Source organism: Poecilia reticulata, linkage group LG6, assembly GCF_000633615.1.
Source record: "Poecilia reticulata strain Guanapo linkage group LG6, Guppy_female_1.0+MT, whole genome shotgun sequence".
Taxonomy (NCBI): Eukaryota; Metazoa; Chordata; class Actinopteri; order Cyprinodontiformes; family Poeciliidae; genus Poecilia; species Poecilia reticulata.
The window spans coordinates 4,932,473-4,945,717 of NC_024336.1; the positions used below are offsets into that span (position 1 = coordinate 4,932,473).

Here is a 13,245-nt window from a genome sequence, read left to right on the forward strand (position 1 = left end):
CTGAGCAGAATGTGCATCCCTGTTTTCAGCTTAGAGTCAGACACTGAGAGAGACTGCAGGGGCTGCAGACATTCACACAGGATTGGTAAGAAGAAATAAACATGGAATTWAAAATCATTTAGAGCCCTTTACATTGCATTACATTAGTAGAGTAAAGGAAACCAACTTTCCTTTGGCTTGTTATTTTGTTTGTATTTCCTTTTAACTCTTGTAAAGCACTCAGTTGCTGAAAATGTGCTGTATAAATAAAATGAMMTTACCTCAGAAATCCCTCCAATAAGTATTAATTACATTTATATTAACAATAATATYGAATACTACAGTCTGGTGAGTGTCTACCGATGTTTTCACATWAAAGTTCTGGGCATTGCTTTTGTGAATGTGTTGCTCGATGGCAGAGCAGAGCTTTGCGATGCACAGAATGCCTCTAATCAGAGACAACCTGATGCATGTCCACAAAAACTGATGCGCACATGAAGCAAGCAATGTCTCAGGAGGTTTTGACACAAGATTAAAGACATACAGATAAACACTGACAATATGGGACTCAAAAGTGAGATTAAAATGCGACGGAAATTAGATTTTTATATTTTCTGCTTAAAACAATTGTCTTTTCTTACTGTCAGGTAACAGAGTTACTGACACATCTGTTTAACAACTGATATCCTGTAAAACAGTTTTGCGACTTTTTCTGCCCTGTAATAAGCTCAGTGCATGCTGCTTCCTATGTGAAAGCAGCTTTACACACTTAGGTGRCATGAATCTGAATATGGTTCTAAATATCACTTATGACTCAAGAAGGCAAGCCAATCTAACATTTTATAAAATTGTGCTGATTTAAGGGTATAATGTTAATAACTTACAGTAAATAAATGAGAGGAAAATAACATCACTCACACACTCTTCATCCTGAATGAGCTGCGCTATGCGATGAAGAAGGTCGGTGAGAGCTCTGCTCCGAATCAAGACAAAAGCATGCAAACACATAGCAACATGTCAGGAACATTTGACAATAATTTACTAGTATGTTTGGAAAATATAAGAAATCTATTCCCAGGGCCCAAATCTAATTGAGCTTTGATACCTGCTGCAGGCCTAATAATTTAAGCTGCACCCATTATTTAGCACTTTCAGTTTATCTTCATGTTCTTGGCTTGGTAAACTGTAACCAGTGACCTGATYAGKGGATTTAACTACATATAAATTGGATTCTTGTGATGTAGGTGAGGGAGCTGCCCAGAGTGCAGCTCAAATAGCAGTACTATGTTTTCTGTAATTTTAAACAAAGCACATCTGTGAAGCAGGAGCAATAGTTTTGTTAACTGGAAAACCGGTGAAATTTGCTCCAAACTAATTATCAACAAGTCCTATTAAAACAGAGCGTAAACATAAATGTGTTTGTATGTGTCGAGTCTGATATATTGTCAGAAACATGAAGGAACACTATGAGTGTCTTAGTTATTAATATGTGTTCTTATATTACTGCTTTTTTTTAACCTTGTTAGCCAGTGCCAGAGCAGGATTTAAAAACTGAACTGCAAAAAATAAATTTGAGACAAAGTATCTATTACTGCTGCCAAGAGGAGGAATCGGAGAGCATGCAGAACATCACCGTTTTGTTGTGATCCACATCACACTTAGTATTATTTTACTGCAAATCTAGGTTTTCAATCATATAATCAGCATTGATTTTGTTAACTTTAACAAAGTCTCTGGATGTCTGTGACCCGGGTTTCATCTCTGCCTACATCAGGTGCTGAGGGATGGGGCTGTGGTCCCCWCATCACTGCTGAAGCCTACCATGGACCAACCTTAGTAACACAAGCATACTTATGTGATGCTTTTCTCATAGACTTGGAAATTTACTCACCCAAACTATTAGCTGATTTCAAAAGTTCTTATTGCAAGTGTGACAAACGTAAATKAATTTATTTTGAAGTTGTTGGTGGGGCCTGAGGTATGTGGCTATGTCGGGAAATGTTGAGTGTTTTGCAAACTCATTAAAGATAAAAACATTTTAAAAAATTATGTTTACATAAATATTTTCTTATTTTAGTATATTTGCAAAACTGAAAAAAAGATTTCCAACATTGTCATAATGAGGTATTTGTGTGTAGAATTGAGGAAAAATATTAATTTAGCACAGTACAATAAGGCTGTATCATAGCTACATTTGAAAAAAAAACTGAAGCGTTGTGAATCACTTCCAGATGCACTGAATGCTTGACCTTCACTCATAGGACAGCATACTCTGATATAAWGGGGCTGTAGCCAACAGCAACCAGCAGGTCACAAATGTCTCAGTGTCTGATCCAACTAAGCCCTTAATCAGTCAGAGCTGTTTGGCAACATGGGATACATAATTGTGTAGATGATATGTTAATCTCAGTTTCTTAAACTAAATTAGCAAGCAGCACATCTAACAGCTTCAGAGTAAAATAATTTGTGTGTCTTCTTCACCAGACCTGGACTTCATGGCAAAGTTCCTTCCAAGAGCAAGGTGATGAAGAGACTGGCATCGACCAACAGACAGAACCAGAGTCACCATGTCATTCTCAAAACCTGTAATTACACAGCAGTTGGTGAAACACAGGAGACACTGTCACAAAGCTGATAACTAATCAGATGGATTTTTGGTCCGTGTATTTTCAGGCAGTTCGTTTTTTCGTTTGAAATGAAAAATGAGATTCTACACAGACCACCGATTTCCGATTTTGGTTTAGTAAACAAAAAAACAAATCTATTTCCGTTTTCTCATTTTTCATTTCAAACAAAAAAATGAACTGCCTGAAAATACACGGACATTCCCCCCCAGGTGAGTTTCTAAATCATTTCAGGTACTTTTACTGTCCCTGAAAGGAGAAACTTGTTTTTTTAGCTTGTAAAAACACACAGTTGTGAAGTTATTACTGGCAATAGTTTCCTTACCTTTGGTAGAAATCACCATATCACCATTAGCTTTCCTAATATTAATGAGTATAGCCATCATTCAGTCAATCCTCTTTTCTTGACCTGGTTTTGCTAGAAGTTTCTTCCTGTTACAAAGAAGCTGTTCCTCCCCACTGTCACCCTGTGCTTTCAAATAATAGGGGATTGTAGTGAAGTGAACCTTTGTTTTAATCTGCTGGTTTCACATAGACAGATTTGTACTAATTGGCAATTGATGATCAACTGAATCTCACTGTGTTGTTCTATAACTGGCTGCAGTTTAACTGTTTGCAACTGACTGTGAACGTCAGCCTAGATATACTAATTGAAGTGTTTTGGAATTATTTCTATTTAATTAGATATGTTTGATTATAAATTGGATCAGTGTATAATGCAATATGCTAATGCATGACTTTTATTGTTCAATCARATTTATTTAAGTAAAGTGAAGTGCATTAAATTGAAAATAACTGTGGCTACATCACTGGAGTGCATTGTCATTTTTTAATCAGAAAGTATAAATAAATTGTTACACTCCAAATTCAACAATTTCTCATTGTCTTATTTATTTAAACCCTGAACATGGAAGCAATTTTTGTTTTAAAAATATTTTTCTTTTGTTGGGTGATTCCCAGAAAGGGAGTCTGCCTCTGTGTCCACTCTGTTTGGACTTGTTGCCCCCTGTAGCTCGCCCTAGGCTTCACCCCACTTTGTCCCATACAGAGCAGTGTGTGGTGCACACAGTKTGGCTTTGCATACTGTTGTCAGAAATATCCAAACTTCTGATCGCTTTCGCCTCAGAGATGTGCTCCTGTATCACCTGGGCTCCTGCTGAACACAGCTGCACACACATATACAAAAATAAAAAAAACTCTTYGTTTATTACTGCTGCTTAAGATCATAACTTAAAAACCATAAAATTTGCATAACAGTGTGTTAGTGTGGTGTTTACCTCACAACTACTGAGATCTAACTCCAAACCAAAGAGACGAGTGTTGGTGGCTAGACCTTGCAGCAATAACCTGTTTGCAAAACAAGAAAATGATCCATATGTTAGTTAAAAGTGCTGAATAAYTGCTTCAGACAAACCTCCAGTTACAAGTAAAAATGCCTCAATAACTGACTCACTATGATCAAAAGGAATTTCCAGATTTGGAATATAACTTGATATCATGTCATTTTGGTTTTTTTTACACACAAATTCAACTCCATTGATTTGTGTTCATTTCTTTATTGGGTTTTCTTCCTCAAGCCCAACATTAAAAACAGCCCTGCCCAGCATCCATCCATCCATCCATCCATCCATCCATCCATCCATCCATCCATCCATCCATCCATCCATCCATCCATCCATCCATCCATCCATCCATNATCCATCCATCCATCCATCCATCCATCCATCCATCCATCCATCCATCCATCCATCCATCCATCCATCCATCCATCCATCCATCCATCCATCCATCGGCTCTCCTCCCACTGCATACCCTATAACACCTCACCCGGGAGGCATCCATCCTAACTAGATGCTGAGCCTTTTCATGTGGCTCCTCTGGATGTGGTGAAGCAGCAGCTCTACTCTGAATCCCTACCAGAGGACCAAGCTTTTCACCCTACAGGGGTAAGGGAGAGCCCGGACACCCTGCAGAGGAAACCATTTTGGCTGCTTGTCCYCAGAGCTTGTTAACATAGATCAACTGCATAAAAAGAGTAGTTAAAAAAAGATAAAATAAAACTAGACATCTGTCCTGGTCCTTAACGGCAGTCCTTGCTATCTGCTGTCTGGATGGTCCCCTGGCCCTTTCTGTTTGGGGTCTCCATATTCCCTCTGAGCYTTCAGGGTTTCTCTGTGGGAGGATCCACACTCCGAAAACATGTTCAGGTAATTGGGGATCATGGTATTCATTGTAGCTTTGCTTTTAAGAGTGGTTCTATTCTGTATCAGTTCCATGAAGATATAGGACAGTACACCTCACCCATCAGTGCACCACTTGAATCTGTGCACCTTCAGTTCATGTTTTGTTGTTCCTCTTTTTATTTTAATAAAAGTTTATTCTTGGTTTTGTGAATTCAGTATTCTGTGTTCAGATGTTAATGAATTATTTGTCAAATTAAATAGGTTCTGATAAAGAGAAGTTTTAGCAGGGAGTGAAACACACCTGAGAGCTTGTGGAGGTAGTTTGGTTGCAGACAGGCCAACGAATCTGAGCTCACAGCTCTGACTGAAGAACTCCTGGATGCTCCTGGTCACCTCCCGCACTTTCCTGCACAGATGTAGAAAGTTGATTACGTCAGTACTCTTAACACTTATTCTGACAATGGACTGAGGCACAAAAAGCATTTAATGTCCATATATCATACTTTGTTACATTTATTTTTGTCTTATAGTTATTTTGGCCATATCATCATCAGTTCGGAAAAGCCGTATTGTTCATATTGTTGTCATGGGTGAATAGGAAACATTATAAACATTTCACTACAGTAAAAAACAAGGTGATGTTAATTCCTGTCCATTAATTCCAACTATCCATCCTGGGTTGTAGGAGATGGCAACAACACACTAGATCAGTGTTTCTCAACCCTGGTCCTCATYGCCCCCCTGTTCTGCATGTTTTAGGTATTTCCCTTCTGCCACACACCTGAATTGTATCTCTGGACGATTRACAAGTTTCTGTAGTACTTGATGGTCATGCAATCATTTGAATCAGCTGTTCTGGAATAGAGGCTCATCTAAAACATGCAGAGCAGGGGGGCKRTGAGRACCAGGGTTGAGAAACACTCATCTAGATGCAGTTGTCCTCCCATTTAAAATAATTTTGACTTGTGTGCAAACTRAGACTGCCCTCTGCTGGATTTATTAAGTATTGCATATTTACTCCGTTTGTGACATTTACAGGAAAGAAATATACCTTGATTAAACTCATATTTACAATTTGGGAAAAACATACAAGCCTTTAAACAATTTGGTATTTAAGGTTGTTACCCCTGGTCTTCAGGGCCCAACGTCCCTCATGTTTTAGATGCGTTTCTGATCCAGCGCATCTGATTTAAATTGCATTGTTACCTCCTCAGCATGTCATCATCTGCAAAAACCTCTTATTCACCTAATTTAAGTCAGATATGTGTTGGCAGGGGAAGCCCTAAACCTGAAGGACAGTCGGCCCTGAGGACCAGGACTGAGAACCAGTTTAAGGTTGTCACAGTCTCTTCCATGTAGGGTTCCACTTTATTTATGAATCACAAAGCTGATAAATCTATGGCAAATGACTTTGCACTTGAGATAAAATTTGCAATAATTTTTAACATTGTAAATACAAGATCATTTTTACATTAAACTCATAAAAATTACACAGCATTTACTGCTTTCAAATAAAAATAGTACCTGGGTACCATCATAATTAAATTGTCTATAGTAAAATTATAAAAATGTCTCTTTGTAAGCCTACAATATTTATTAGTGGATCAGGTCTCAGATCTGTTGCTGGAAAGCGTCTGAAACGGAACCCGGTACCTAACTGCAGATTATCTGTATTCCTGCACTGTTGGTGCATTTGGGTGTACTTTTCGGATTTCTGTGGACATTGTTCATATAGTATAGCAATGATGTGTTTCAGTAATGTTCAGAGGAGCTCATAAGCAAAGTTCTTTCTTCTGAGAAAAGCCAAAGACTGATGGATTCCTGCAGTTCCTGGAGAGTGGAACTGACCTGTGGCTGAAGGGGTTTCTGGCCAGGTTCAGGTGAGTCAGCTTGTAACAACATCCAGCAGACAGTGAAACAAATAGCTGCACGACACATTAGAATGAACAGTTGTTACTGAAAGAAGAGGACTCAAACATTTCAGGACAAAATAAAACTGGCAGAATATGTTGCTTGTTTTTCTCTTAAAGCTATAAGTAAATTGGTAGCTGCAATATTTCTGCCACTCCTGGATTATGGTGATGTTTTATATAAGAATGCTTCGACCAAATGCCTTCAATCACTAAATACTGTGCATCATTGTGCTTTAAGGTTTGTAACTGGTAGCAGACGTCTCACACATCATTGTAAGCAAAAGCTGAATGGCCTCCTTTAAGCGCACGGAGAAACAATCACCTGATGATCCTAATTTATAAATCTCTACTCTGCTTGGCTCCAGCATACTTAAACTCTCTTTTACCGTATTTTCCACACTATAAGGCGCACCTAAAACCTTCAGTTTCCTCTAAAGCCAACAGTGCGCCTTATAATCCAGTGCTCCTTATATATGGACCAATATTGAGCCACAACAGGTCTAGCAGCTACGGTAAGCAGCCGCTGACTTCATTTTCCCCCGTAGAAGAAAAWGCGCDYGGTGCATGCTGGGATAGTTGTCAGAACACTGGTTTGTTAATAAAGTTTGACTGACCTCTCTACCTACCGACCGTCTAGAATCAGGTCATCTGCAGGTCATTTAGCACCACGTTCTCCACGAACATGCTGTGAGCGAATGAAGAAGGGTGACCATCGTCTGGCCACACCCCGGTCCAGTCGCGGAAGRCTCTCCTTGCTGACTGGAGTCAGACTATTYTGTTGACATTCCCTTTTAGTGCAGCTCCATCTAGTGGATGCATAACGTAACTACAGCCTCTACTGTAGCATCTATTCTATGCGCCCTATAATGCGGTGGCCTTATATATGAAAAAAGTTTTAAAATAGGATATTCATTCATGGTGCACCTTATAATCCAGTAAGCCTTATAGTGAGGAAAATACGGTACATAGATCTATTAATTTCCATTTTTTACATTCTAACAACATTTTTYTTTTGCATGTTCCATGTTTCCGAACTGAAAAAGGGAAGCAAGCGTTTAGTGTGATGCTCCTTCAGTCTGGAATCAAGATGTCAGAATTGATTTCACTGGACTTATTTYGAGTGATTCTTAAAAACAGGCAACGAGATTCTACTAAACAATGTCACTGTTTTTAAATTGTTTTCTACTGTTTTACACATATGTATTGTATGTATATGCATATGTATTAATTAATTTTATTTTGTGAMCAGGTTGCTGTGTATTGCAGACTTCTGCCCAGGTCCCTCTTGAAAATGAGATCTAGATCTCAACAGGGTTTACCTGGTTAAATAAAGGAAATAAAAAAATGTTTACTGATGTCCATGAGCACAAGAGCATAAAACAGGATTGCAGCATTTGTCTTAAAACCCAAAGATTTTGGGATTTTCTGTTCAGGAGATTCAAGCTGATTGCACAAAACATCTACCTGTCTTCTAAAGCAAATAACATTAAAGGAAAAGATTTCCCCTCACTGTGTCCAGAGGGCAGTTGGTGTCACTGAGGTCCAAATGTGACAGGGAGTTTGTACCAGACAAGAACTTGAAGAGAAACTGCAAAAAAAAAAAAAAAAAAAACCCAAAAAAAACACAATCAAACTATTCAGTATGTTTATCTGCAGTTGCAAAAATATTTACACAGAAAGAACCATAAAATGTTCTCTCAAAAAACAATTTTTTTTTCTCTCAAGCTACATGCCCAAAATATGAGAAAGAATACTTTTTAGTGCTATTGCTTAAAACGTTCTGTATAATCAAAACAGACACAGAAAAATCCTGGAAAGGGACAAAAAAGTTTAAAAGTATATTCAAGCATATTGTTTTGTAATGAAACAGTCAACACTCAGGTAAGATTGTTTGGCATGGCAGGCAGACAAAGAGCAGAGGTTACCGTGGCATCCTCAGTCACCAGGCTTCCTGGGTTGCAAGACAGGTTAAGATGAGTCAGAGAGGTAGAAAACTGCTGACAGGAGGACAACACCTGACCCAGACAGCCAAGACCTACAAACATAGGAAATACTTCAGTGTCAGCAAGCTTATTATTTAAAAGCATCACAAGTTAAACAGTATTAATCATTTCAGATCATAGGTCCCTCATATAGCTCTTGATCAGTTTAAACACTGTTCTTCAAAGACATCAAGAGGCAGATGCATGTCCCATAAAATACATGGCTGGTTCTGATCTCCTGCTCTCTGTTCACTGAGTGTAATATATTAAGTTTTGTACCTTTGGCGCTCATTGATACACGACTCAGGGAGAGGAACCTCAGGCCCTCATTTAGATGCTTGATTTCATGACTGAGGGCGATTACACCTATATAGAAAATGATCAATTTGAACATATTCAAATACAGAACTTATGCAAAAGAAAAAAACAACAACAAACAAACCCAAAAAGAAACATTGACTGTAAATATAAAGTAAAATAATATCTGACAGGCAAAATATTACATTTTGTGTATTTAGGTCAAACCAACAATACTACTTAATATCTTAGATGAATAAATGAAATGATAAAGGACCACCTTTATCTTCAATGGAGTTGCCTGACAGATTGATGGCTTTCAGGGCAGAAGATGTGTGCTCTTGGAGGGCAGCAGCCATTTTCACAGCAAAGTCTCTGAAGCAGAATAAATGCCACTTGTCAATATGTCACTTCTTGTGTTCTGTCAATATCAGCAGCAATACKTTTACTTTCTACCTTTAAAGTATAATGTAGAAAGTAAAAACAGTATGTGGCCCATCATTAATTGAGACACATCTTAAAATGAAAAACAGCAGATGACATATAGAATAAAGTTAATAATTTATCTTGTAAAGCAAGATCCAGAAACATTTTCTGGAACCTGAAGTGAACTATATTGGTTGTTGGTGCTTTTGGTTCATTAAATACTTCATCTGTATGTTTGTCTGGGTGATGTCATGTCGAACCATTCCCTGTTCTGTTATTGTATCATACAGTACATCTGTTTTGCAACCTGTTAAGAGACTGCTGGTCTTCATAAATCAGAGGCTGCAAGCTGTACAAAACGCTGCTGCACTACAGAGCTACAGGCTATGATCATGTCATGTCAGTTGCACTAGTTTAAGGCACCAACTAATGCAGCTGTTTTCTATTTCATCTTCAACATTTGCTGAAAGACAACACATTCATGCTTCCTTCAGAGCACTAATTTATACAAAAACTCACACTTTCAATCCACAGTCCTCCAGCGAGAGTTCCTCCAGACTTGAAGATTTGGACAGCAGGAAAGTGAGCTGCTGCTGGATGTCAGCTGACTGGGGGAAAGAAGGATTCATTGTCAAGTTCCAACAAAGGATTTTAGAAAACAATGATTGTTTTCTCATGCTTAGTGCCATRAATGTAGTCTCCCCCCACCCACTTCTGATTACCCTGTGGAATAGTAGACATAATGAATTTGAAACAATCCATTAATACAAACCTTTTGCCAATGTAGAAAATTACTTCCTTGATAGTTACATCTTAGGACAATACTCCTGATCTAACTATTATATTGCTATTTTGATCATAATAATCAAAATAAGACTTTGAAAAAGTATCAATGCATCAGTAAAGTTTGCCTCCCATTTCATGTAGTCAGTATCTGGTGTAAAACCACTGAGAGCTACTGACTTGGTTATCCTGGGAAACAAATACATGTGCATAAATGTGCATTACAGTGAGTAACAAGAGTTTATCTCTGAAGGTTTTTGTATTTATATTTAAGTGAATCTGATGACCAATCATGTTCCTTCTAGATAAACAATTAAAAAAACTTTAACCAAAGGACAATCTAAAGCTATTATTTGTTTTCATAAAACTTAGCATGATGTGAGATGTTTCTGAATAACCGTGTTCAAACAGACATCAAAACCAAAGTCTTGATCTTTGTATCATATATTTCAGTGCTGACCCAGTACTCCCTGATCTTAGAGCCTAAAGTTGCTATTGGATGTAAAGACTTTCTCCTAAATATGTTAGGGATCACAGGGATGTGCACTAAGACCTATGCAATTTATTTGTTGAACTCATGACAATGCTCCTAAATTCAGCACAAATCAGCTGATTAGGCTGCCAATGACTCAAAGGTGATGAAAGGTGACACACAACTCCACTAGATTTCTTGTACATGTTCGTCTTTTAAAATGGAGATAAAAAGAGACAAAAGACAGACGGTACCAGTTTGAGTTCTTTGCAATAGATCTTAGTAAACCATTGGTTGAAAGACAAAGCTGCTACTACCAATGCCAAGTCTCTGTGGAAAGAAGAAACAGTAAAATTGAACAAAGATACAGTAAAACTGGCCTTGAAAAAGTTGCCCACTTTCTTACTTGCTTTCTAAATGGCTAAAGTCCAGCAGGTTGAACCTTCTCCAGTTATGCATGTAGTAGATATTGTCCACGTCCTACACAGATAACTGGGCTTCATTTAGATGTTAAGCTTGGCTTTGTTTAGGACAAAATCAGCTGTCTGTAGACAGACTTACTTCACTAAGTTACATCACTTACCCACTGAATTTCTTCTCTGAATGGCATTTCATTCCAATCACAAAGAGCAGCATAGGTATCAGAGAATCCTCCTGAAAAACATTAAAACACACTATCCATAAGTGGTGCTCATATACCAAAGATCTTATACTGTATGTAACCTACTATTTATAAATGATATCAAACGAATCACCTTGAAAAATTTTCACATCACAAAATATGGAGAAATGATGATAAAGAACAAGGAATACAACAATCCTCAGTGTTGTCAGAGTGTAACAAGTCCAATATCTTTTGAACCAATCACATAATGGAATAATGACAGAAACCTACCACAGGGTCCTGGTTGGCTGTTCAGCTGCTCCTCTATGACAGCAGTCAGAGTGAGCAGCCTTTCCTGGAGGTCCTGGGGAACTGTCTTCAACAGCTTTCTGAAATTGACAGAGTCAGAAATAAACCACAAACAGGCAATATATCAAGAACAAGTGGGCTGCAGATTCTCAGTGTAGTGACTCTGAGGTTACATCAAGGACAAACTAAATGCCACAYAAGGCAGGTGATGTTTTTGCATATATGCTAATGCTAAGCACAACCTGAACCTGATATAAGATTGTTCTGATGAGTGGTCAAGTACATATTATGAAGCTTCATTAGCTTGAGAAGTTTACCTTGAAGCAAAAAGCCATCTTCATTGTAGTTTTTGGCCTGGCTCTAAATAATCAACAAGCATAATTTTTAAGTAGTCGTAACGTCAGCAGGTTTATAGTTTTACTTTGTTTGAGCTCTTCATTTAATCCACTCCATAGATCTACCTCACACTCCGATATATGAAACTTTTTGGTTGTTCAAATACATGTTTTTTTAATGTTTAAGATTACAGATACTTGTCACTTGCTATGCTTAAATACATTAAGCATTCAAGTTTATCCAACTTTGAGTTAGAAAATTGTGCCTAGAAATGATGATATGGTCAAAACACTCACTCGCCTGATAATTGCGCTCACAGTGTATTAGTCTGGTTATCAGAATAATCTACTTTTCTGATACACATGTTGTAGAAGTGAACTCACCCTGGAGAAGAATCTGGGAAGATCCTCTTTAGTGACGCGGTCATGTGGCTGATCATGGCAACAAGATCTTCATCATGCAAGACACTGAAAGACAAGCTCTGCCTGTCCGTCTCCAACTCAATCTGTAAACCATGTATGTCATGAGTGATGAATGTCTGTACAAGTTAACAATGAATTATTACGTCTTTAACACTCTTGCAATGAGGATCTTGCTCAGGTCAGTTAGGAAGCACAGATCATTATTATTAATCCCTCTCTTCTCCTTTTGTATCAATTAAATGAACAGGTGCACTGCAGCTTTAAAACCACCAAATAATATAGGCTACATGCACTGAGTATTATTTTATTATTAATATTACTATGATTGATGTCMTTTTTGTTGCTGTAGTAATTATTATTATTGTTTCTGCCTCTACTGTCAAAAAACTTAAAAAAAAAAACACATTACTGAATTATTAGATTCCCAGGAATCAAAAAAGCCAAGTGAATAGAAATAATTTGTACAGGTGTACAAGAAAAATGAAACTAACATTCAACTTGAATTATGACAGTGTATTCTTGGCATAGGYATTGTGCATTTTATTTGGCATTTCCATTTATTGGAAGAAAAAYAACAAAAAACAAAAAACATTAAATCTAAGAAAAAATGATAAAGTAAATGAAATATAAGAAAGTTAAAACTGAAAGGCTGGTATACCTGAGTGAGACTGTGAATGTTGATGGAAGAAATCTCCAGGTAGCTAAACGTGCTCTCCACCTGGGCACAACAACAGTTCAATCATTGGCAATGCAAACTGTAATGAGAAAACGGAGCTGCACGTGAATTGGACCAGTGTTTAAAGTGTCTTTCACTASCAAGGACCACGCCACAAACCTGAACATTTAAAGATTTATTTATGAATGCATTAGGGATGAAGGGGAGAGGGAGGAAGGGGAGAGGGATTAAGGGGTGAG

The 13,245-nt window shown here is 37.8% G+C and overlaps 1 protein-coding gene across 1 annotated transcript in view; it reads right to left on the bottom strand.

The window, feature by feature from the left end:
* Positions 1 to 13,245, bottom strand: part of carmil2 (capping protein regulator and myosin 1 linker 2) — a 96,937-nt gene that overhangs the window by 65,434 nt on the left and 18,258 nt on the right. The window contains exons 3-20 of the mRNA XM_017305147.1: positions 12,989 to 13,048; positions 12,292 to 12,413; positions 11,555 to 11,652; positions 11,243 to 11,313; positions 11,066 to 11,139; positions 10,914 to 10,989; positions 9,924 to 10,012; positions 9,259 to 9,353; positions 8,961 to 9,047; positions 8,625 to 8,734; positions 8,210 to 8,287; positions 6,635 to 6,711; positions 5,088 to 5,192; positions 3,881 to 3,950; positions 3,688 to 3,769; positions 2,466 to 2,562; positions 898 to 952; positions 7 to 62 (exon numbers count right to left, since the gene is read on the bottom strand). Coding sequence (XP_017160636.1) covers positions 7 to 62; positions 898 to 952; positions 2,466 to 2,562; positions 3,688 to 3,769; positions 3,881 to 3,950; positions 5,088 to 5,192; positions 6,635 to 6,711; positions 8,210 to 8,287; positions 8,625 to 8,734; positions 8,961 to 9,047; positions 9,259 to 9,353; positions 9,924 to 10,012; positions 10,914 to 10,989; positions 11,066 to 11,139; positions 11,243 to 11,313; positions 11,555 to 11,652; positions 12,292 to 12,413; positions 12,989 to 13,048 — 1,502 coding nt within the window. The remainder of the gene's footprint in view (positions 1 to 6; positions 63 to 897; positions 953 to 2,465; positions 2,563 to 3,687; positions 3,770 to 3,880; positions 3,951 to 5,087; positions 5,193 to 6,634; positions 6,712 to 8,209; positions 8,288 to 8,624; positions 8,735 to 8,960; positions 9,048 to 9,258; positions 9,354 to 9,923; positions 10,013 to 10,913; positions 10,990 to 11,065; positions 11,140 to 11,242; positions 11,314 to 11,554; positions 11,653 to 12,291; positions 12,414 to 12,988; positions 13,049 to 13,245) is intronic.